Genomic DNA, 25,966 nt, shown 5'->3' with positions numbered 1-25,966 from the left:
AGATTCCAGAATTGATTGTTCCTTGTTCGTTACATGCTTGAGAAAAAAAAATGTTTGTTGATCCCTTTTGTTAGTCTTTGCGGTTGTTTAAATTGTTTTAATTTATCAACTTTTATTGATGGCTTCTTTGGTGTTTATTTGCTGAGCTCATTGTATATCATAATAGCTAGGGATGTCAATCGGACCGGCCCGAAACCCATAATAGGCAATAGCTGTGCCAGTGAACTAGGTTTTTACAGTGTTACTCTTTTACTTTTGTTTATTGTTAGTATGTTTTTGGTCATCTTGTTACCATTTATTTGTGGTTGTGCAAATGTTTCATGACAGCTTGTTAGTATTTTTGGTTTTGCATTTTTGTTTTATAATTTGCTTTGGCCACCAATAAGTTGTCTGATCTTTTATTTTACATAAAACAATTATACTTTACCTTTATGATTATTCTAAATTTAATTGGAATGATAAGTTGCTTGAGCTTTTATTTTTATAAAACATTTACTACTTACTATACTACTACACCTTTTATTTCAATTCTAAATTTAATTGGAATGATGCCGTTTCTCATAATATCAAAGACGTCGACAATGTTTCGTTATTACCGTACATCACACATGCCTGGATCTGCTTTTAGAAAAACTGATTGATCATATAATGATAAAAGATTGTAATATGACATTGAAGTTACTACTACAATTTGAAATTTAAATATAACTTTTAATAATTGTGTTTTTTAGACATAACTTTTTAATAATCCATCGTGATTCCGTGAATAGACCTAACGGCGCGTATGAAGGGTATTCTCGACAATTTAGATTATTCCGCTCTTCAAAAAGCATAATTTATTTATTTTCTGTGGAATATTGTTGTCTGTGAACATATTAATTTCTGGTCTCATCTCCATCCATCCCTTTTCTTTCGCAGCCCTAGAATTTCTCTCTCTAAATTTCGCCCCAAAATCCCTCGATCTTCTCCGATCATCCCTCGCTACCATGGTAATGATTTCTCTGCTTCCTATCTTTTTACAATTATGCACTTCTGTTACTGTTTTGCGGCTGCGATCTCAATCATTTTCGGTGTTTAGTTCCGATCTTTAAGGCGTTGTTACCGAATTCAGAACTCTAGTTCAGCTGCCAGCTGAATTCTGATTTATTTTTTCTTTTTCCTGCTGTTCTCCCGCTTTTCTCGTATGGATCGTTAGATCTGATTTGGTGTTACATTATATGAATTGGCTTTAATTTTGCATGTTTCAGACTTTATTTTACGCCGATCTTGTATTGGTAATATTAGATCGTAACTGTGACATATTTTGGGTCAAATTGATTTTTATCTAGCTGTTTGGCTTGTTTGATGGTCGCTGAGATTTGATTATATGTGGCTAACAAGTACTCCTAATCATAATACCTTTATTTATTGGGGAGAGGATGAACTATATTTTCATATTTGTGACTAGGTTAAGTTAACCTGTTATGTAAGTAGGTAATTTGTATTTTGACAATGATTATTGGCAAGTGTTTGAGCTGAATTATAGCTATAACTATATTATACACTTTTCAACATGCAAACTACAAACAAACTTGGACTTTTTCCTACAACTGTCACGACCTTTACCTAGCATACTGTAGTTCCTCGCGATATTATCAGTGAACTCCATAGGTTCATGTTTGAATTCTTTTGGAATCTATGTGTGATGCCGTCAAATCAGGGCTCCTTTGGCAATTGATGGGATTTCAGTCTACGTTGTTTGATAGCAATGTCACAGAACAAACAAGAATAGTAACACACATCCTTTTTATCTTATTTGTGTTGATATATGCTTTTGGGTTCTCTGGATTGAGCTAGCTGCACTAGCCTTCAAGTCCTCCAGCTCTCCAATCTCCATAGTGGCCTGGTTATTAACATTATATTATGTGTTAGTTATGAATAGAGAAAATACATGTAGCTAATAATAGCTATTTCATCTCTTTATTATTGATATACTGACACATCAGTTAAACATGTTTTTTGACCAGCTATCAAACTAATGATTCTTATAAGCAAGCTTTTCTTCACAAGTGTTCTTTTCTTCCTTTCTCTTCTGGATCGATAGCTTTGAATGACCTTCCTCCTCCACTTCCCCCCCCCCCTCTCTCTCTATCTCTATAATATTTTTATCATGTTACTCTATGTAGTTTTACTTAGTTTTTTTATGGTATGGAAAAGGTCAATTAAATGGCTGCCTATTGGCAAGTCTGCAGGGTAGATTTTGGCATTGAAAGCTTCCAATAGTTTCATCACTTCATGTTTTAACAAATTGCCTCAACATGGTTTGTAAATACATAATTTCTTGAAAGCTTTTTCAAGGTGGGTATTGCAGCAAGCCCCATTCCCCACTCTCTCTCTCACAGTGAGATCCATGATATTGATTGTTATGAGTAAACAATTAGAAAGGTTTGCAACCCACTAAATATTGATGCTCTATCTGTTCCAATATCTCACTTCCCTTGTGCTTGCAGGCCAATTCAGCATCTGGAATTGCTGTGCATGACGAGTGCAAGCTGAAGTTTATGGAGTTGAAAACTAAGCGATCACACCGTTTCATAGTTTTCAAGATCGAAGAGAAGCAGGTTATCGTGGAGAAGCTTGGAGAACCAGCCCAAACTTATGATGACTTTACTGCACACCTTCCTGCTGACGAGTGCAGATACGCAATATATGACTTTGACTATTTCACCGAAGAGAATGTCCCAAAGAGTAGGATATTCTTCATCGCCTGGTAATTTACCTTTCTGTTTAACATAATGAATCTCCATCTCCATATCTGTTTAAATGTCCTTTTTGTAATTATGTGTGCCTTTTACTTGTGCTTATAAGGTCCCCCGACACTGCAAAAGTTAGGAGCAAGATGATCTACGCAAGCTCAAAGGACAGGTTCAAGAGGGAGCTGGATGGCATCCAGATTGAGCTGCAAGCAACTGACCCAACTGAGATGGGTCTGGATGTCTTCAAAAGCCGCGCAAATTAAAGACTTCTAGAGTAGCAAGTGGAGTATGATACTTGCTTTGCTCTACAGAATGTTAATAGTTTGTGAAACTATGGTGCTGGCTAAAGCTATTATAACCTTTCCTGGTCGAAGCTTATATTCTGTAGCCAAGTCTTTATCTAGAAGAAGCTGTGATTTTTGATCCGTTTTTCTGTGTGGAGTTTATTTTCTGGATTTCGTGGAATGGATGACTTCCATTGGATTGGTTTTCTGTATTGCAGAAGGAAAAAAAGTATTTGTCCAAAATTTCTTGTAACAACTCTCGGTTTATGTTGCCATCAGTGTGAAGTATCAAACACTTGGTAACAGAATGAGCATTCTTGGTTTGGCGTTATTGATTTCAATTTAGGTTATCCGTTATTGTTTATCTGAGGTAATCTGCTTGCATTTTGAGTGAGGAAAGTCTCAGGTGGCTCCTTTTCTGGTAGTGTTGCGTGTTCCTGAATAGCCCGGAGTGCCGGAATCCAAGCTATGAAATGTTGTGCCTTCGTCCTTTACGAACTGAAAATTTTGATTAAAAAATCTGGTATAATTAGTAATTAGCGATTGGTTTGTTATGTGTGCTTGATTATGATGCTATTTTCTAAACAATACTGATATATCAATGTTAACATTAAATTTCTAAGTGTCATAATTTATAAGTCGACCCACCAAGCAAAATTGGTGGTAAGTCAGATATTTTCGACCACAAAGCAAAATCGTTGTTTTTTGGTCAAGACCAATGATAAAGGTAAAGTCCCAAATGAATAATAGCACCAAGTTGTTTGGTTGAATAAATATTTTTAATTATTTTATTGCCTTATATTCACTATTTCTTTTCTAGTATGGACTAACAATAAGGACGAACATACCCTCATTTAATTTAATTTTTTTAATATTCTATAATAATTAATGAACAATACATATAGCCGTGACATCGATTTTCTTGAAATTTGAGTAGAGTTAGAGTGCCTAACAAGTAGAAAAAAAAGACTCAAATGGAATTACGACTCAAATAGGTCAATGAAAAACTTATGAAAACCTATTTTTATTGTTGGAATCATCACGATCGGAGGTTGTTGTGGTTTATAGGGTGTAATTTAAGTTCACTAAACAAGTTTTAATTCCCTAAAAACACTACTTTTGTAAGTATACATATGTGCAATGTAGTACAAAGAGTATCGAGTCCACAGGGAAGAGGATAGTTGCTAAAACTATTATATCTAACTAAAAAGCGATAAAATTATAGTTTTAAAGGTTTGGACAAACGACTCAAGCAAATAGATCGAGAAAGTAAACTTGAGATTAACACAATAAAGGGGAAGAACTACTCCTAATTTGGTTCGGGTTATTTTTTCACATGACTCATATTTCCTAATTATTTTTCCAATGTTTTAGGGATCGTGTTGGTTTTACACTTGCTCGCAGCTGATCACTGACTGAGGAATGGTACACCTAGGATAGGCTGATCACGTCTCCTAGGCTTTACTCACCAACCTATCACCCCTACAAGACGCATAGTAGGCTTTAGATTAGCTTCTAACACGATTCAACACAAAGGATTCACCCCCATTTATCACCTAATCGGTTCTAATTCGAAGGTTCCTTATCTTTGTTTGCTCCTTATTCTAAGTTAAAGAGACATTAGAATTAAGGCAATTCTCAAATTAAGTTTACATGCTATGCTCAACTCAACAAGGGTAAGAATAATTACCAAAGATAAGAACTAAAGAGCAAAGGAAATCATAAATATTCAATTAAAGAAGTTCATATTCAACAACCCTACTACAAATTAGGAGTAATCCCAAGCTCTAGCCACTCATGGTGGTCACAATAACAAGGAAACAAGCTAAAGATACCATGTGGGACAAGGCTTGGGTGGATGAAGCTTCAATCTTGCTCTCCTTCTTCAAGTGTGGCTTCCAAGCTCCAATTCTCTATCTAAAAACGTTCCAACCGCCAAAAGTCCCATAGAAAGTCATGCCCTAGCTATTTATATAGTTTGGGCTGAAAAAATATGCCCAGTCAATTTTCCCCAGTCGGGCGTTTTGTTGCTCAAAAGTCACCCGCCCGGGCGTTTTTTCTGTCTCGCGACAAACGCGCAAAACGCCCGGTCCACCCGTTTTTCACTGCATTGCGCAGTCTTCGTAAAACAGCCGTATCTTCTTCTACCGGGCTCCGATTGAGGCGTGCGAGGTATTCACGCGAATCTCTTTCGAAGGTGAACGCAATGGTGGCCTTGTAGAAGCATTTTAAATTAATATTGAAGGGCTGATTACTGATCAGATTCAGACCTTTTTTCTTTCTCCTCTCTCTCTTTGAGCTTAGTCTTTTGTCCTACAATATATCAAAATGAGTCTATTTTTCACCTTAAAAAGTGTGTTAATACAATGAAATATAGGACTACAATTTGATTCACATCAGAGGTCCAAAATTTGTTAGGTTGTCTTGAAATTTCAACTAGAGGGAAGACTTGTTAAGCTTCATTCTGGTTGAAGGAAATCAAATTTGAACGGATAGATATCCAATTATTAATTTTTGTACGCGGTAGCTGCTACTGGAGATGTTTATTTCATTTATCATGAATTTGGGTTGATTATCTAGTGACTCATTGTGTAGTTAAGGACTAGATATTATTATTAACTTTTTGGTGGCATTCTCTCAAGCTCCTTGATGATAGTGATGCTGTCACTAGTTTAATGATTGAAATTGAGTCATGGAAGTGAGGCTGTATGAGCAGAATGTGTGAGAAATGGAAGAGAGAACTTGAAATGTTGCAAATGCAAACAATGAACCCTTGCTAAATTTACATATATGATACCTAATAGTTTGTGGCCGTTTACGAGTTCGACTATGATCTCAAGAAGTGTTAATTTATTTCGTTGTTTTGCGGGTTGGAAAATATCCTAGACACATAATCAGTCTCTTCTCTCAACTGCTTTATCCGTGGAAGAGCTATATTATATAATGTGTTGATGGTGTTATTCTCTACCTGGGAAAGACTGACAAAATTGAAACCATCGTAGGTGTCGATACCCAGTTGTGGGAGGGGCGGACGCAGAAATAATCATCGATAGGGGCTGAGATTTGTAAATTTTATTTTAATATATATTTTTGAATAATTTAGATAAATTGTAGGGGCTTTTACACTATAACTTACACTAAACTTGACTAAATTCCAAAAAAATTTAAAAGAAAAAAGTTTAACAAAATATTTCATTGAGGGCACTTTGGGTCCGCCCGAGGAATAGAGAGAGGGTGGTTGTGCGAGTCTAATTATAATGTTGGACCCTCCCTACCTAAAGAATTGGTATTGTATGTTCTCTTGTGCAAAATATGTAACAATAAATGTAACTCAAATTATGTAGGCAAAATTATGCATAGTAATATAAAGACATCACATGTTCGTCTACAATTCAAACATCAAAGCATATATGAACCACAGATATTGTTGATGGGATATTCACCTACAACAAAATGAAACAAGTAAACTGCACAAACAAGATGAATATCCATATAAAATGTCAGACCAAGTAACCTCATGACTAACAGTTCTATTAATTTGTCATCATAATGCCTTGAAACAATTTGTGCCATTTTGTCATACTATCATTGCCAACAATATAAAGTACCACAAGATGCAAGAAAACAAGTATGTTTAAGCTAAAAGACCTTCAGTAGATACTAAACCCCTACGGCATAATAAATTGATAAAACGAAATAATTGCTGATCATTAATAAATGATCAAGAAACATATGCAAAAAAAAGGCATTGGAAAAAAGAACAAACTTTGCGCTAACGTAAAATAAATTATGAAGGGTAATCTCGACAATTCAGATTATTCCGCTCTTCAAAAAGCATAATTTATTTATTTTCTGTGGAATATTGTTGTCTCTGAACATATTCATTTCTGGTTTCATCTCCATCCACCCCTTTTCTTTCGCAGCCCTAGAATTTCTCTCTCTAAATTTCGCCTCAAAATCCCTCGATCTTCTCCGATCATCCCTCGCTACCATGGTAATGATATCTCTGCTTCCTGTCTTTTTACAATTATATCCTTTTTATGCACTTCTGTTACTGTTTTGCGGCTGCGATCTCTATCATTTTCGGTTTTTAGTTCCGATCTTTAAGGCCTTGTTACCGAATTCAGAACTCTAGTTCAGCTGCCAGCTGAATTCTGATTTATTTTTTCTTTTTCCTGCTTTTCTCCCGCTTTTCTCGTATGGATCGTTAGATCTGATTTGGTGTTACATTATATGAATTGGCTTTAATTTTGCATGTTTCAGACTTTATTTTATTTACGCCGATCTTGTATTGGTAATATTAGATCGTAACTGTGACATATTTTGGGTCAAATTGATTTTTATCTAGCTGATTGGCTTGTTTGATGATCGCTGAGATTTGGTTATATGTGCCTAACAAGTAATGATCGTGCCTGGATGGATTATAGATTCATATTTGTGATTAGGTTAAGTTAGCTGTTATGTAAGTAGGTAATTTGTGTTTTGACAATGGTTACTGGTAGGTCGTTGAGCTGAATTAAAACTATAATTACACTCCTATTATACTAATCCTTTCAATTTGCAAAATACTAACAAACTTGAACTTTTTCCTACAATTATTACAACCTTAACCTAGCATACTGTAGTTCGGTAGTTCCTCACGACATTATCAGTGAACTCCATAGGTTATTTAATGTTTGAGTTCTTTTGAATCACATATGTGATGCCGTCAAGTCAGGACTCCTTTGGTAATTGCTACTCCCTCCGTCCCATCAAAATAGAGAATCTTTACATCTTAGTATGTCTTATAAAAATAGTTCACTTCTATTTTTGGTTACTTCTGAACTCTAATTGGGTGAGCATCTTTCTCCACTAACATACTCCAATAACTTTTTCGTTTTATCTCTATCCTTCTTTACCAATGATGCATTAAAACCAGTGTTGTCCCAAATGTTTCTATTTATTATGGGACAGAGGGAGTATTTATTTCGTACCATTAGGATCGGATTTCAGTCTACGTTGTTTGATAGCCATGTTGCAGAACAAACAAGAATAGTAACACACACACACACACACCCTTTTATCTTTTAATATATCATGAAAACTCTTATTTGTGTTGACATTTGCTTTTGGGCTCCCTTGATTGAGCTAGCTGTACTAGCTTCCAAGTCTTTCAGCTCTCCAATCTTCAGAGCTGTACTAGGGTTATTGACGTTTTGACATGCCATTCTAGCATATTTTTTGGCCAGCTATCCACTAATGATTCTTATAAGCAAGGTTTAGTTCACAAGTGTTCTTTTCTTCCTTTCTCTTCTGCATGGATAGTTTAGAATGACTTTCCTCCTCCACTGCCTCCATATCTCTCTTTTTGTCTCTCGCTCTCTATAATGTTTTAATCGTACTCCCTCCGTTCCATAGTAATAGAGTCATTTTGCCATTTTGGTACGTTCCATAGTAATAGAGTCATTTCTCTTTTTAGTAAAAGTCAACACATTTTTCCACACCTACTTTACTCTCTTACTTTTCTCTCTCTTCATCTCTCTACCTTTTTCATTTTCCACTTTATTCTCCCTTTACTTAACTCACCTAACACAATTTTTCTTAATCTCCGTGTCGAAAAGAAACGCCTCCATTACTATGGAACGGGGGGAATATTACTCTATGCAGTTTGACTAAGTTTTTTTTTTGGTGTGGAAAAGGTCATCAAAATGACTACCTGGTCCTATTGGCCAGTTTGTGGGGTAGATTTTGGCTTTGATTGACCTAAAGCTTCCAATAGTTCATGTTCTAGCATATATCCTCAACATTGTTTGTAAATACATAATTTCTTGAAAGCTTTTTCAAGGAGAGTATTGCAGCAAGCCCCATTCTCTCACTCTCGCGCTCTCTCACACAGAGAGATCCATGATATTGATCGTTATAAGTAAATAATGAGATGTGTTTTGCGACCCACTAAATATTGATGCTCTAACTGTTCCAGTATCTCACTTCCTTTGTACTTACAGGCCAATTCAGCATCAGGGATTGCTGTGCATGACGAGTGCAAACTGAAGTTTATGGAGTTGAAAACTAAGCGATCACACCGATTCATTGTTTTCAAGATCGAAGAGAAGCAGGTTATTGTGGAGAAGCTTGGAGAACCAGCCCAAACTTATGATGACTTTACTGCACACCTTCCTGCTGACGAGTGCAGATACGCAATATATGACTTTGACTATTTCACCGAAGAGAATGTCCCAAAGAGCAGGATATTCTTCATCGCCTGGTAATTTACCTTTCTGTTAAACATAATGAATCTCCATCTCCATATCTGTTTAAATGTCCTTTTTGTAATTATGTGTGCCTTTTACTTGTGCTTATAAGGTCCCCCGACACTGCAAAAGTTAGGAGCAAGATGATCTACGCAAGCTCAAAGGACAGGTTCAAGAGGGAGCTGGATGGCATCCAGATTGAGCTGCAAGCAACTGACCCAACTGAGATGGGTCTGGATGTCTTCAAAAGCCGCGCAAATTAAAGGCTTCTAGAGTAGCAAGTGGAGTATGATACTTGCTTTGCTCTACAGAATGTTAATAGTTTGTGGAACTATGGTGCTGGCTAAAGCTATTATAACCTTTCCTGGTCGAAGCTTATATTCTGTAGCCATGTCTTTATCTAGAAGAAGCTGTGATTTTTGATCCGTTTTTCTGTGTGGAGTTTATTTTCTGGATTTCGTGGGATGGATGGATGACATCTATTGGATTGGTTTTCTGTATTTCAGAAAGGAAAAAAGTATTTGTCCGCGTTTTTCTTGTAACAACTCTCGGTTTATGTTGCTATCAGTGTGAAGTATCAAACACTTGGTAACAGACCTGAGCATTCTTGGTTTGGGGTTATTGATTTCGGTTCAGGTTATCTGATATTGTTTATCTGTGGTAATCGTTTTGAGTTGAGAGAGTGAGAGGGGTGCCTCAGGTGGCCCCTTTTCCGGTAGTGTTGCCTGTGCCCTAAAAGCCCGGAATCCATTTCTATGAAATGTTGTTGTGCCTTCTTCGTCCTTTACGAACTGGAAATTTTGCTTAACAATAATTAGTGCTTGGTTAGTTATGTGTTGCTTGATAATACGCTATTTTAAAAACAATACTGTTATGTCAATGTTAATATTCAATTTGAAAGTGTCTTACTCGATAAATTAATAAGTCTGACATTTTCGACCCACCAAGCAAAATTGATGATAAATTAGATATTTTCGACCACGAAGCAAAATCGTTGGTAATGATAAAGGTGACGTTGATATCTTACACTAATGAATAATTGTAAGTTTGTTTGGTCGAATGAAAATATTAATTATTTTATTGCATTTTATTGTTCTCTGTTTTTTCTAGTATGGACTAACATGAGGGGTATACCCTCCAATCTCCATAATATCTGACCTTTATCTTTTTTTCAGTAGTACTAATTTATGAGAAAGACTTGGCCATCCACAACGTTGTCTCTTATCCGTCTTTTAATCGTCTCATCTCTTAACTATTCATGGCCCTCACTGTACTTTTCACTCCATCTCTTAACTAAGAGACAGCACCTGCAACTCTCCGTCTCTTAACAATCTCATCCCTTAACTATTCATTCAATTTCATTTTTTATTTTTATTTCCAACAAATTCAATTAATAAAAACACACTTCAAAATTAAATAAAATTACAACTTAAAATCCTAAAAATAAAATATATAATTAAATTCGTGGCAAAATAAATAAAAAAAGACATAATTTAAAATACAATTTTATAGAAATTATAAAAACTATATCCTCCTCCTCGGCCGCCTCCCCCTCTTCCTCTACGGCATTGAATGCGCGACCCCTGGAGCTTCCACTGCCTCGTCCTCCTTCCGGATTGGGTTCATCCAGATAATCCTCCCTAATTTGGGATAATTCATGCGAATACCTCGGGGCGGAGAGACGAGCGTATGCATCCACATCAAAATGGGGTGGTTGGTACGCCGCCAGCGTCGACGAGCCTTGGGTGCCCGGCGTCGACGAACTGGAACCGGAACCACCCAAGACATTGTACATGCCCCCTAGTCGCCAAACGGAGACGGAAATTGGAGCCGCCAGAGTTTACGTCGCCGGACATTTTGTGATGAAAATTGGAGATGTGAGATGAAAATTGGAGAGGAGATGGAGATGATTTGAGAATAGTAGATGTGTGTTTGTGTGTATAATGAGGATGATAGAGGAGTATTTATAGAGTAAAAAAAGGAAAAAAAATTATTGCTTTTTTGATTTTTTTATTAAAATCAATTTTTTAAAAAAAAATAATTTATTGCGTCAGCGTGACGACGCCCACTCGCGGGCCGGCGAGTGGGCGTCACGCCTAGCGCCAGCGCGCACCACGTGGCGCTGGCGCGTGGCGAACTGTCGCGCGAGCCGTCCCTCCGGGACGAGACGCTCGGCGAGATGGGACCGGGACGGAAGGCTGCAACGCTGTCTCGTGGTCGTCTCGTCTCTCCGAGACGAGACTGAGACGCCCGCGAGACGCGTTGCGGATGCTCTTATGACCGTGCTATTGATTTTCTTGAAATTTGTGTTTGGTTACGAGCGCAATTTGTTGAGAAAAAAAATCAAATAAAATTATTTTCATTTAACAACTTAAATAGGTTAAAGAAGAACTTATAACGATCTAACTTTGTTATAGGAACCATCACGATCGATGGTCCAAACGTTGTCTGATTGTTTTGAAATTTTAGTTGGAGGTAGAAGACTTGTCAAGCTTCATTTGGTCTGTAGGAAATTAAATTTGAATGGCTAGATCTTAAGTTATTAATTTTTGAACGTGGTTGCTGCTTCTTGAGATATTTAATTCATCTATTTTTTTGGTGGTGTTGATTATCTAGTGCATTCGTTGTGTTGTTATGGACTAGGTATCATTGTAAACTTCTTAATTGTATTGTCTCTTGGCAATAGCGAATTTGACAGACCGGTGGGTCTCGTGGTTTTTATCTCTTCACATTCAAGAAACTTTCCCCATAAAATCTTGGTGTTGCTTCTATTGTTATCGTTTCACATTATCATTAGATACTAGTGATATATGGTGCTTCTAGCAAATTGGGAAGATTATTTATCATTGCGCTCAAAATTAGGTCACTCGTTCCCAACAATTTGAGCAGCAAATTTAATATCGGTTAACAATAATATGTTTTAGAGCTATTATTGGGCAAGTAATAGACTAAAAATTATCTTAGTTTTATTCGTCTACCATTTTGTTATAATAATGAGCTTCTTAGGTTTAGATTTTTAGCCCATTTAAAAAATTATTACAGCTCCCAATATTTGTTTATTTTAATTTTATGAGGGAGGGAGGACGATCATATATAGTGATAAAAAAAACAATGTTAAAAACTATTACCACAATTAGATCATTTATGTAGATATAATTGGATCAAATTATTGTATTAGTGATAAAGGTTTCTTCTTCTATTACTTCAAATGTTGATAATATGTACGGAGTAGTAGATAATCTTGTTCAATCAAGAGTCGAAAAAACAATTGGTCATAGTCGCACGAAATTATAGCCTGAATATGTGAAAACTGAAAACAATCCCACAATTCGATAGTAGTTCTAAATTTGCCATGTTTTTTGTGGCTTTATATTCATTGGAATTGTTTAGCCTTGTCGGTACCTAAAGTCAAGCTGTCAACTTCCATTTTTTTTTTATAAATATTTTTAGAAGCAATCCTCACCTATTCAACGTGCTTAATAGTACAATGCTACTGTTACTAGTAGCTGTGACTCAACTATAAATGTGGTTTTTAATTTTGGTTGATTATTGCAAGTTATTTTCGTTTTTTTTCAACTAAAATGTTGTAATTTGACAAAAAGGCTATAATCCCAAAAGTTAAACCCAAGCATTTATGTGAGGTGAGATTAATGTTTTGGTCAAATAATTTTTAAATTGCTGAATAATTACTGATTTTGCCAATATATTCATTTGTAAAACAAGTTGACCTCCATTTATCACTATAAATATTATTTTTTTTCGTCCATAAAAAATAATCTCATTTTGCTTTTCTGAATGTCTATAAAAAATAGTCTCATTTCTAAAAATAAAATTTTCTTTTTTATATTTTTTTGCCTCTTTCTCCTCTATCTTAATTAATTTTTCTTTAAAATGTATTGTGTCATAAAAGAAACTATTTTATTTTATAGATGATATAGTATTGATTTCGAGATATTTAAGAGCATCCACAATGGTGCCCGTCCCGTCGGACCTCCGACCGGCGTGCTGGAGTTTCGTGCGGGACGTCCTCCATTATGCAGCGGTGATGCGGATACGGAGGTCCGTTGCTGACATCGGAGTTCCGCAGCGTTCCTACCGCAGCGTTCCTAGGACGTCCGTCGCGACGTTCTTGCGGACGTCCGCCATTGCGTTGACTCCACGGACGTCCCGATTATTTTATTATTTTTTTATTATTGTGGGAAGTCCGTCGGGATGTCCATGTCCACTACTGTGTAATGTGATGTCCTTATGACGTGTGACATGAAGTGTTTTTGGGACGATAGCGGGATGTCAAAATTAACCATCATTGAATTTGAATCAACTGCATCGATTTGACACTATAAATCATGATTGTAAATCACGCCAAGATCTTTACAGGTGTGTGCATATGAATTTCATTGCTGACTCATCGAAGCAATCTCTCCAACTCTCACACGCCAAATGCTTCGATTCCATAAAGCTTCCCGTCGGTGTATCACTGTATGATCAATTGCATTACTCGCTCGCGAGAGAGAGGTGTTAAAATTTTCGTATGATCGGCGACGTAACCGTGTTTGAGGATTCCGATCAGAATGTCGTCGGCGTTGACTCCTCGCACAGCTGCTTATCTTGGTGCCGTCGCTCTACAAATCGAGAAGAAGCTCCAACGCGTATGTAATCGAGACACACACCGACTGAATTTTTTTCTCTCTCGATCCTCTGTTTTTCTCGTTCGCTAAACGGTAGTTAATTCAGTCATCGTGATAAAGTGGTGCTTATTCTTCAGGCTTTAGGTTCGGCATCGCAGAGCCGGAACTTGCTGCAGGAGTTGTTCGCCGACATAGCTTTGGAGGTGGATGATCGCGCTAAAGGTATACTATCTCGCATTTGTTATTTGTCTAATTGATCAGAGTAATTTCATGAAGTAGCTCTCTATACTTATAGCCTATAGGTGAATTGTATGTTGCGGAGTTAGGGTGGGAAATAGACGGAGTGAGCTTCAATTATAGCTTTACGCTTTGTTTGTGAAGGCTAGAGTGATTAACTCATGATCTAGGGAAATTTTGAAATTCTTTCGTGGAGAAAATATTGTAGAAATTTTAGATGTATACCTGCATCAGTTATGCCTATAAATACAATTTCAAAGTTCATCTGCTTTAAAATGTTTTCTTAGTCCTTAGGTGGCTGATAATGCTTATAATGTCTGTTGTTTAATTATGCTTATTATTTTCTGTTGGTTGGAACAGAGATTATTTTTGAAGAGGAAGGTGTAGTTTATGGTGCAGAAGATAGATATGGTCGCGCATACTGCTTCTACGATGTCCTTGCTGATTATTTTGTAAGCACGCCGAAGAGTGGAGATTCGATAATTGAGCTCATAGTACAACTCTGGAGCCAGTCATTTGCATCTAATATATTTTGCCTTTTGTTCTACAAGAGGGTATGAATTTAATTCCTGATTGTCCTTTCCTTTTTTGTATTGTTTAGATGTATTGGGGTGTATCTATGTTGGGATTAGTTCTCTGGAAATCCCGCAGTGAGGCTGGGGCGAGGTTTTTTAGTACTATAATTTAGAAGTTCGTTATATGTGAGTGAAAATCAGATATAGATTTGGATAGAGGTAATGTCCGTTCATGTGGTAATTATCTTCCTAAATTCCTAGATCAGCTTCCAGTAATAAGTATCTTCATAACTTCTAATTATTTGTTGAAGCTAACTTGATCATCAAATATTTCCAATTTTCAGTTCACCAATATTTATTGCTATGCTCCTCATTTGCAGATGTTTGAGGTTCGGTTTGATAATCTTGATGTCATATTGCGTTACTCATCTGCTCTAGTCCAAGGTGCTAAAAATGTCTTCTGGTACAAATCTTGCCCTTTACTTGTATGAGAAATATATTCCCATAAGCTTCTTATGTAGAGAAAAAGTGGGTGGGGTGATTACCAAAAACTGAAATTTAACTATTTAAGTATTTAATAAGTATGCTGTTTTCGCATCAACCAATCCTCACTCTTTTTTAGTACAATCTTACTTTCGTGTGGGACACAAGGTGGTTATATTCAATTCCAGGTAAAAGAAAGGAACATGATTGGAGAAATCTGAAACTTACTTTTCTTGTGGATTGTTGCTATTTATTGTATCAACCCAGACATATCTTGCTGGTTGTCCTGCATGGTGGCTGTAGGAAGGAAATATAACTTTGAACAACAAGAGGATACCACATAATATCTTTCAATTGCAAAATTTGTAGTTTTCAGGTCACAATCCCGTAGGGATGTGCATTTGTTTTTCTAGCACTTGGAATGGATAAATGGACAAAATAGGGAAATAATATTTGCACATTTAATGAAGAAGGTATAAGCCCTGGATTTCTCACATGGGAAGTTTCAGGAGAAAGGATCACACTTATAATTTTTAAAATTTGTAATTATGTGTATCCATGTGTGTGCATATGCATATGGTTTATTCTTAAGATGTTTCTAAGTGAAATTTCCTTATCATGGAATTTGTAATTCGTACTTGCAGGACTGACATTCATACAAATGCAAGGCGCTTCTCAAGTCTCTTTATTGTGAGATTTTTGCCTAAGAAACTAAATAACATGTCATTTGGTTCATAATACGATTAGTTGTTATCTAATACACTTCCTTCTTTTGATGCTTGCAGTATCTTCTTGAAGAAGTTGCTTTCCGTCCAGAGAGATTAAAGACGATCTCCCCACAGGTATAGCATTTATCTTCTCTGTTATTATGTAGTAATTCCTTGTAGGCATCCAAAACATTGATCTTGTCGTTTTAACCATCGAGTTATAATACGTCACACATAACTTCTGCTGTTAAAAATTTCATGACAGGCTCAGAGAGACCTTTTTCTTCTTCTCTCAAGATTCCTATTTTTCTATGACACAGGTAAATCCATTTATTTTTTTGTATTGTTTGAACTTATATACATACCAGTCTTCCAATTCAATTGTACTTCCAAGAACTGCCCTCTTTACAGATGATCGACTTGAAATATTTTTGAAGCAATTTCCAGATTTTCCAAATGCCATTTTAGTAGGTGGTGCACCAGACATATTTGTCAGTGAACTTGCTAATCAGGTATGTAATAAGATCATGAGATCAAAGATGTTTGATTGTTGTCTTCATTATCAAATTTTTTTTCCTATTCTCAGTCTTGTTTTACCTAATCTGTTATTCTTCATTATGTTGCCAGCTTCAGGAATTGAAGGTAGAACCGGTCCTTCTTCATTATTTATCTCGTGTAAAAGTTCTTCAAGGTACTGTCTAATCTACCTTCTCTGTCTAGCGCACACACATTGATTTTTGGATGTCTGACTAATATCTATACAGGCCTAGAAATAAGAGTAGCAACAAGTAGAAGATTAAAAACATGCTTATATAGTTTCACGTCCCCTGGTGGTCCCATGTAGACGTCACCACGGTTCGTGAACCGCCGGTTCACGGTTCGGAACCGGCGGTTCCGGTTCAAGATTTGTTGGAACCGGAACCGGCCCGTCGAAGACCGCACGGTTCCGGTTTATGAACCGTGAACCGCCGGTTCACTTGAACCGGCCTAACCGTCGGTTGTTACCCGGTTCCGGGCCGGTTCGGCGGTTCGGCGGTTTATCCGATTTTTTTTTTTTTTTTGCATTTTGTAAATTGTAATTCAAGTTTAAAATGTAAAAAAACTTGCGTAAATAACATTAGAATGAAGCGATGTACAAATGTAATTTTATTGATACAAATTACAACTTCAAAATTACAAATTACAACTTTAAAATTACAAATTACAAGTTAAAATTTACAAATTACAACATAAAAATTAGAAATTACAACTTCAAAATTATAAATTACAAAAGACTTAAAGTCTTCATTACAATTTACAAAATTACATATTCGAAATAAAGGGGAGAAAAAAGAAATAAAGGAAAAGGACTTGAGCTCAACTTAAATTTAAACTTAAATTTAAAATTTAAGTTGAAATATAAGTTGAGATGCCTACGTATCCTCAATGCTCAATTGCATTTTGGAATCAAAGTCCACGTAGTTCTCTTACCTTGCTTACCTATTTGGCTTGATCGGAAGTATTGGCGCCTACTCTTCTTCGTCGGGGAAGTAGTCTTGGTCGGGTTGTACTACTAGTTTGTCCCAATCCGGTTCTTGGTCTCTAATTTCGGCGGAGCACCAATCATCAAGTAACATGGTGGCTTCCATGTTTTGTCCGGTGAGCCTACTTCTTCGGTCGTCCAAGACGTTGCCTCCAACACTAAAGGCGAACTCGACGGCGACAGTGGAAGCCGGAACCGAAAAGATCTCCTTGGCCATTGATGCAAGGATGGGAAAATCTTTCTCGTGTGAAGACCACCAATCTAGGACGTCGATTTGTTGGGGAACGGGACCTCCTTCTTCCTCATTGAATGAAAAGTGTGAGTCTAAATATAAATCTAACTCACTTACCGAATGTGCCGTCCTTCCTCCGCTGCTGAAGGCGTATAGGTCCGCCAATTGGGATTGGGTGTCGGGGTCATCAACTTGGAAGAAGCCAAAGTTCTGTGTTTGACGGGGGGGTCTAGGTCGAACTTGGTGGGTAGTGTTGTACTTGACTTCGTAATCGTGAAATAGAGCCCGCAAGTCGAACTCAAAATTTCTTTGGAGGCTTGGGAGGTGGGGGAGGTTTATTTGGAATGTTTGGGCAAGGTTTATGTAGTTGTCGTCGTCATCAGTTTGCAAAGCTCGGAGTGGTTCAAGATCAATAGAAGCTAAACTGTTGTAATAAAATTCTAAAATTTTGAAAGTACCAACTAGTTTCCACTTTGGATCCAAAACTTTGGCAAGCAAAAAAACTGTTGGGATCTCATTGAAATACTTGAGCCATTTTTCAACCATGTAATATAAAACACACATAAGCTCAAGATTGTTTGCGGAATTTTTCATTGCAGTTTTAAAACCAAGTGATATGATCATGCAATGTTCTAAAACACGAACGGATGTGCAATAATACACACCCGATAACTCCATAGTGGCACTTCGAAAATTTTTGAATAATTTAAATAAACTCAGGCTTTGTTCCCAACAAGAAGATGTTAGATATAAATCATCAACAGGGTAAGTTCTATAAAAATCAACTAAATAGTCTATAAGTTCTTCGAGTGGCAATACTAAAACATATTAAAACATATTAAAACATACTAACATATTAAAACATATTAAAACATACTAACATATTAAAACTTACTAAAACATATTAAAACATATAAAACTTACTAAAACTTACTAAAACATATTAAAACATACTAACATATTATAACATATTAAAACATATTAAAACATACTAACATATTAAAACATACTAACATATTATAACATATTAAAACATACTAACATATTAAAACTTACTAAAACATATTAAAACATATAAAACATATTAAAACATATTAAAACATATTAACATATTAAAACGTACTAAAACATATTAAAACATACTAACATATAAATCGAAGGAAGGACCACGCTGAGGCATTCCACAATAGGCCATCTTGCACAAGCATATAAGAAAAGGCAGTAGTCCGCACATAATCTTTTTCCGAGCAAGTATACCAAATGGTGCTCTCAAATTAAAGACTTATTATAACATATTAACATAGTAAAACATTTAATTTAGAAGTTTAGAACTTACTTGTAATCGAAGAGCGGCTCGCCTTCCCACCTCCTCCGCAACTTGTGCTCTAGAAGGGGCACGACGACGCCGAGAGTCACTTTGATCTTGAGCAATGCCCTTGCCCCGATCACCACCACGACGAGATGAAGACATGATATTATGGAAATTGGAAGTAGAGAATAGATAGTAGTGTTTATGTGAATATGACTATATGATAACGTGAACAAGAACAACGTGAGTAAATTATGAGCGCAAACAACGTACACAACTTGAGAGAATGAAGATGGAGAATAGAGAAATTGAGATTGAGAGAGAAATTCTTATTAACACAAGAATGGGGTGAGTAGAAATGGAAGAGGAGGGGGTATTTATAGGGGAAAATTGTGATTAAAAATTTTAAAAAAAAATCAAATTTTGAAAAATAACGCCGAAACCGCCGGTTCGCCGCCGAAACCGCCGGTTTTCGGTGGAACCGGCGGTTTACGGACCGTTTGAATTTTCAAATTTTGAAAATTGCGGTGGGAAACCGCCGGTTTAACCCCGAAATTGTGAAAAGGCTAGGGAGTAGGCCTGAAATTGTGTCGGAAACCGCCGAACCGCCGGTTTCGCCGGAACCGGCGGTTCCGACCCGCCGGTTACGGTTTGCATAAAATGAGGAACCGGAACCGGCCCGGCGGTTCCGGCGGTTCCGGTGCCGGTTCGAACCGCCGGTGACGGTTCCGGTTCCGGTTCGGAACCGCCGGCGACGGTTCCGGGCCGGTTCGGTTTGGAGACGTCTAGTCCCATGTACCCGACAAGTGATGTTCGTCATGCAGCATGGGATGCATTAGACTTTCTTTTCCCTGTAAGCCAATATATTTCACATGTTTACTGTGATAGCTACAATAGCCATGTGTTTCTACTCTTAAATTGCAGTTTTGAATTAGTATCTGGATATACTCTCACCATTTTAATGATTGTATTAGTTCATGGAACTGGGGCTATATGAGAGCTGAATGTGTGAAAAATGGAAGAGAGAACAGAACTGCTTTATTATCTAGACGACATAAATTGTAGGCCAACAAATAATGAACCTTTGTTAATTTTACAAATTTGATACTCCACTTGAAGAAGTGAGAAATTGTTTCATATTGTTTTGCAGGTTGGGAAATATCCTAGACACATAATCAGTCTCTTCTTTCAACTATTTTATCCATGGTACTGGCCTTCTACTTGTTGGAACTTGATACGTTCTTGTGTAAGAGCTATCCTATATTACGTCTTGATGTTGTTATTCTCTATATGGGAAAGACTGACAAAATTGAAGCCCTCATAGGAATAGAGAGAGAGAGGGTTCTGCGAGTCTAATTCTAATGTTGGACCCTGCCTAATGTAATGGCATTGTATGTAAGAATAAATGTAACTCAATTATGTAGTACTCGCTAACTCTGCCAAAATTATGCATCGTAATATAAAGACTTCATTCACATATTCACCTATAACTCAAACACCACCACAAATATGCATCAGATATTGTTGAAAATTTGTGAGGCATAACAAATCTTATGCAATGTATGATTATTAATCCTAGTATATAATGTGGATTGGATATTCACCCACAACTAAATACTAGTAGTACTACGCAATTAGCATCACATCAATGAATCAATTGATCTGCACAAACCAGATTAATATACACACTTCTATAAAATACTGTTACCAACAGTTTCACATTTCCTTGACTAATAACCCACGTTAGATCCACATTTAAGCACCATATAAACGCACCCTTGCTAATAACCCACAAATTCATACACATCGAAACAGTGACAACGGAAACACAGAGGCTGGTAGCTTCAACACAACATGTGTAAAAGATAACCCTTCATGATACAACTTCTGGGCACATAGTGGAGACTCGACCATAAGTCCTGGTCAACAGTATAAGCAGACAGTGGAGAACAGCAGCAATGGCAAAGGTAAATTACACACTTATCTCTTTATCCATGTAAAAAGATACGGTGAATAAAATAAAACAAGTTTCTTACTGCCTCTACTTTAGATATCTGCCTTCTTTAAAAGTGTGCTAATATAGGTCGACATAGAAACTTCGTTGAACTTCCAAGTACCAAACAGGCAGGGTGTGAATGTTAATCCAGCAATTATGCCAAAGGAAGGATTAGTTTGTCTGCATTGCATCTGCATGGTACTTCTCTAGATCAGCATCAAGATCTTCAGCAGACACCTTCTCACCACCGCGGCCCCCCCTTCCCTGTCCACTTCCCTGTCCGCGACCTCTTCCAAATCCACGACCTCCTCTTCCACCCCGTGGCCTTCCAAAACCACCTCTCCCTTGCCCACTGTACATGGAAAGTAGAGATAATTTAGATAAAAACAACCAAGATAGTAATGGAGTCTTATTCATTTAACTACAACATTTTTTATCTCGGAGGATTTCATCCTAGATGGAAGCAGAGTTATAGAAGTGTAACAAACTTTATTCCGTTTTCAAACGGACATGTTTGCTTATTCAATATTTTCAATAAGTTCCTGAAACTTATGTACATCGGTGACTTAGCTTAGTTTCCAAGTACAAACTTGCTTTCAGAAGCATCAACTACTCTTAGTTCTTAATAGACTAGTAGAGGTAGCAAGCTAGTCAAATATTAATATTATCAGAAAATAATATGAATACCTAGATCATTATTAACAGAAAACAGCAACTCAATTAAATCACTTTTTAAAATCAAAGAAACCGAACTAGTTACCTCAAATGACAAGTGCCAGAGTAATTATCTAAACATTAGTTCTCTCAACCCATTACTTTTCAGTCAAATTTTCTAGCAATCAAGCAGAAGAACAATTCTATTATTACGCAAGAAATGGTTAACTCTAGTCCAGCAGTCCATGTCATGTTACGTGTTTCTTCATCCAAGTTAAAGACTGGAAACACCAAAAACAGATGAAGGAACACCCTATTGATTCTGGAACATATCACATATGTCGATCTCAAAATTCACTTTCAAGATGGCAATTCCAAGAGCCTAAGAAAAGGAAAATTTACATATGAGCTGTCTCAAGTATATCATATCAAGTGAGACCCTTAATAAAGAAAGTATCTTTAAAATGCCAAAATACTAAATCACTTATCTAGTCAGGAATAGGATACAGACCTTCGAGGAGCTACATTTGAATCGCCAAAAGCACCAGCAGGAGGAAAAGCTCCAGCACCAGCACCAGGCGTAGTAATGTTTGTTCCAACAAGTTCTAGTTTCATTGGTTTACCATCAAGCTGGACATTATTATACCTCTTTATAGCAGCCATGGCATCTTGTCGTCTTGAAAAGACTACTTCAGCGGTACCCTGCAAAAAAACATTACTCCTAAACCGTTCCAAGACACAAAACTACAGACCAAGCAAGAAATGATCAAATTCAGCTACCTTCGATCGTCCACTCCTATCATAGTGTACAACGTTTCTTTTCAGGTCTCCAACCTCCGAAAACAGCTCCTATCATTGCATAAATATCCTTATAAGTTCAAATGTATAGCACCTTTCAACAGTTATATAAACTCAGAACGAATTTTGGGTGCCCTAGTTTGCTTCCTCAGTATCTTAATCATGTCAATATCACCATGTTCATATAAAATGTCATTCTGAGTAGCCTCATGACTAACAGTCCTATTACTATCATCATAATTTGCTCACTGGATCTCCTCTCCCTACGCATAAAACAAATTATAGAATATAATGTCTTGAAACAAATCTCTACATTTTGTTATATTATCATTGCCAACTATCTACAGTACCACAAGATGCAAGGAAACAGGTACAAATAGCTGGTTAAAGCTAAAAGAATTTCAATAGATACTAAACCCCTCCACCATGAATTGATACAACGAAATAATTACTGAAATTAACAATTGATCAAGAAACATATGGGCATTGAAAAAGAACAAGCTTTGCGAGAAACACCTTAATATCCTCATTCGATACCCCATAGTCCAAATTGGAAATATACAACTTCGTCCCTGTCTCTATATTGGAAGATCGACCGCCAGCTGCGAACATGTCATGGCCCCAAGCCGTCTCAGGAGCCTACATTACAAACACGATTTATCACTAAATTTTTACAACGCCTCAATGCGGCTACACGTGAGAATCCAACAAGCTACAAGTTCCCTCCTCCTCAACCCTCTGTATCCGATAATTAGGCCGTGGAGTGAAAAAGGCGACAAATTGAACAGCGACTTGAGAGAGAACCAAAATACGGAAAGCGATCTGACCTTGGGAGCGGAATAGGGGGTAACGCGATTGGCGAAACGGTTGTTGGGGCGGCGCGCGGGGCCAGGGCCAGCGGCGCGGCCTCTGCCGCCGCGGGCGGCGCCGGACTTCTTGTTGTTCTTAATTAGATCGTCGAGAGACATGTCGAGTGCAGCGCCTGACATCTTCGGATTGGAGGGAGGAAGATCTGAAGAAGCTGCCGATAAAATTAGGGTTCTGAAGCGGGAGGAGTTGAAATGGGTGGGGTTTGGAGAGATGTAGTGAGAGAAAGTGACCAAGCAAGAGGTCTCTTTTCGACTTAGTTTCGAAATCTTTTTTTATAGTGCTGAGTTTCCAAATTAAATCTTTCTATGTTTACGTATTTCCTATCAGATCCTTGTACTTTATGTTTATTCCTTTCAAGTACGGAGTTTCCATTTGAGGATTGTCAAAGGATTTAAGAATTAGAGCTGGTATTTCTCAAAAAAAAATAAGACTTAGAGCATGGTAACGCGTATCATATGTAACAACAAAAAGCATATCATACCCTAATTTATAGTACTAGGGAGCAAAATATCTGAAAATTGAAAATTTGGTTTTGTTCTGATTAGATCGAATTATTTAAATATTTTGATGTTCTGATAGGATATTTCAAAATTTGAAATATAATTATAGATATTATGTACATGCATATTAAATACTCCTATTTATTATTATTATGAACTTAATGAATATAAAATATTTATGTTGAAAATTGATAATGGTATATTAGATTTCAGATTTTGGTTTTAGATTTTCGAATTTTCTTATCCTTCGAATACTCAATTGCATATTTTATCAATTATCACATCATTAAACATAAACAACCTGCATTTAACTAACTATGAATGAATGCTGTATATTACTAATTGGTTGACACTGCCCTTACTCCAATGAATTTTAGATGAAGTGTTATTGCCCTGATTCTGTGTGTGTTCCTGATAATGATTTTTAATAATTTAGTCATTTGTGTAAAATTAATGCTATTTGATTCCACATTCTGCTTGGCTGGTTGATATTAGAAATTAGAGTGTTATCTAAATAAGTTTATATATGAAGTGTTATTGGCCTAATTCTGTGTGTTTGGCTGGTTTATATCTCAGAAAAAGATTAGTTAGAACTTAGACTACAATAATGTGAATCAAATAATGCACTGATTATGTATAAGGATCTATCTTACAGACCCAAAATACTTAGTATCAATACAAGGCATTGATTAGAGTGAAATAAATACTCCAGATTAACTCCAAGATTAAAATACAGATCAGTGAACTAGTGCATTGTATTTTCTGAGTTTGGAGAATGTACCATTTATTGAATTTAGCAATCCTAATTCACAGCCTAATCCATTGCTTATCATGTTTCAACTTCAATATAATTCTAAAACAGTGTAAAATTCTAACTCACCCCACTATGACATTCTGATATGTCATGGGGATTTAATTTGTACGAAATTTGATTTCGTGTGAAATTATTTAAACACTCAAAGTTATGTATTTTGCACCGCATTTAAAATGTGAAATATAGATGTAAGTTCGTGTATTAATGTGCCATTATCCCTTAAGCCCAAATTAGGATTTTTCAGATTTCATATACTTGTTAGGTTTATGTAATCAAGACCGTTATAGGCCCATTGATCTAGGCTAACTAGACTGGGCTTCTCATGAGAAGATTGGGCCCAAATCCAATTCCAATTCCAATTCCAATTCCAATTCCAATTCCAATTCTTTTCATTTGGAAATAAAATAATATCAGTACCTCCATTTATGGAAACTGGTGCAGAAGCATATTTGGAAATTTGATTTTCCAATTTTACTGAACAATAATCAATGATTTATCCGTTTATAATAATTTCTGGAGATTTCCTAAATGAATAATTACTCCCGTATATTCTATGGTATGTATACATACATGTGAGTGTCTACATTGTACACCGTATGTGTGTGTATCTGTGTGAAATTCAACTCTAGAATCTAGATATCACTAATATGACCATGATATGAATATCATGAATCATGAATAAACTATAAAAGTCCAATTCTGTATACACAATGCACTTTATCTGACAATAAAAGATGCCAAAGAATCAACACATAATATTTTGTTGCCCACAAATGTAAACGCATGTGACACTAGTAAAAATTCAGATGAACCAAGTCATATATATCGTGATTTTATTGCATTTTTTCAATGACTCTTTCTTCCTTATTTTAGTACTCCTCTAAAAGTCCATCCGTATAATAAAATGCGAGTAAAGTGAGTTAGTGGAATGTGAGACCTACCTATCATTTACATAAAAATAAATTACAAATGTACAATCAACTTGAATAATCGTGACCAGCTCACATTTTTCAGTAATAAAAAAAGCTTATAAATATATGGGTAGTGGCTAGCATGTTATGAAATGATTTTATTCTATATTAGATAATGAAATTAATTTCTAGGTGATGGTTTACTCCACTCTGATCAAATTTATCACATACGGAGTATATATATAATAGCAATACAATATACTAGAATAATATACAATTATTTTCTACAAATAATTGTAGAAATAGACTTAACACATTGTCATCCTTATTCTAACAATTTGGCCCGCCTTGTTTTGGTACTATCAGGTGTCAAAGGACAATGAAACATAAATAATTTTGACAACTAATATAATATTATATATATATCCCTTGATAATAATATTTGACATTCATAAAATTCGAATTATCAACTGTAAATGACATGCCAGTTGGCATATAATAAAGTCAAATTCTATGTTTTTTTTTATAGTGCATCATCATA

The 25,966-nt window shown here is 36.3% G+C and overlaps 4 protein-coding genes across 11 annotated transcripts; 3 read left to right on the top strand and 1 right to left on the bottom strand.

Moving 5' to 3' along the window:
* Nucleotides 1-857: 857 nt before the first annotated feature.
* On the top strand, nucleotides 858-3,350 carry LOC121742895 (actin-depolymerizing factor 3-like). The gene is made up of 3 exons (XM_042136017.1): nucleotides 858-989; nucleotides 2,490-2,749; nucleotides 2,848-3,350. Exons 1-3 carry the CDS (start codon nucleotides 987-989, stop codon nucleotides 2,996-2,998), a joined length of 414 nt encoding a protein of 137 aa, XP_041991951.1. The 5' UTR covers nucleotides 858-986; the 3' UTR covers nucleotides 2,999-3,350.
* A 3,520-nt stretch (nucleotides 3,351-6,870) lies between these two features.
* LOC121743035 (actin-depolymerizing factor 3-like) lies at nucleotides 6,871-9,889 on the top strand. Its single transcript, XM_042136214.1, has 3 exons — nucleotides 6,871-7,013; nucleotides 9,004-9,263; nucleotides 9,362-9,889. The coding sequence occupies exons 1-3, from the start codon at nucleotides 7,011-7,013 to the stop codon at nucleotides 9,510-9,512; spliced, it is 414 nt and encodes a 137-aa protein (XP_041992148.1). The 5' UTR covers nucleotides 6,871-7,010; the 3' UTR covers nucleotides 9,513-9,889.
* Nucleotides 9,890-13,613: 3,724 nt separating this feature from the next.
* Nucleotides 13,614-20,361, top strand: LOC121744718. Of its 8 annotated transcripts, none has more exons than XR_006038651.1 (11): nucleotides 13,614-13,898; nucleotides 14,015-14,099; nucleotides 14,475-14,668; nucleotides 15,010-15,092; nucleotides 15,757-15,802; nucleotides 15,898-15,954; nucleotides 16,085-16,139; nucleotides 16,231-16,331; nucleotides 16,453-16,510; nucleotides 19,857-19,943; nucleotides 20,033-20,361. XR_006038651.1 is itself a non-coding variant. In XM_042138311.1 (10 exons), exons 1-10 carry the CDS (start codon nucleotides 13,821-13,823, stop codon nucleotides 20,047-20,049), a joined length of 774 nt encoding a protein of 257 aa, XP_041994245.1. In that variant the 5' UTR covers nucleotides 13,614-13,820; the 3' UTR covers nucleotides 20,050-20,361. The 8 variants fall into 8 exon arrangements, 6 of the variants coding, with proteins under 6 accessions (XP_041994245.1, XP_041994243.1, XP_041994242.1 ...); XR_006038650.1 differs by having other exon boundaries at nucleotides 16,447-16,510; XM_042138311.1 differs by lacking the exon at nucleotides 19,857-19,943.
* A 378-nt stretch (nucleotides 20,362-20,739) lies between these two features.
* On the bottom strand, nucleotides 20,740-23,460 carry LOC121744720 (THO complex subunit 4A-like). Its single transcript, XM_042138312.1, has 5 exons — nucleotides 23,158-23,460; nucleotides 22,847-22,969; nucleotides 22,313-22,381; nucleotides 22,044-22,234; nucleotides 20,740-21,230 (listed from the first exon to the last, which is right to left on the bottom strand). The coding sequence occupies exons 1-5, from the start codon at nucleotides 23,317-23,319 to the stop codon at nucleotides 21,050-21,052; spliced, it is 726 nt and encodes a 241-aa protein (XP_041994246.1). The 5' UTR covers nucleotides 23,320-23,460; the 3' UTR covers nucleotides 20,740-21,049.
* Between the last annotated feature and the right edge of the window lie 2,506 nt (nucleotides 23,461-25,966).

Source organism: Salvia splendens, chromosome 8 (genome assembly GCF_004379255.2).
Source record: "Salvia splendens isolate huo1 chromosome 8, SspV2, whole genome shotgun sequence".
NCBI classification, from domain to species: Eukaryota; Viridiplantae; Streptophyta; class Magnoliopsida; order Lamiales; family Lamiaceae; genus Salvia; species Salvia splendens.
The sequence above is the reverse complement of the archived record's forward strand: the minus strand, read 5'-3'. Positions and strand labels throughout refer to the sequence as shown.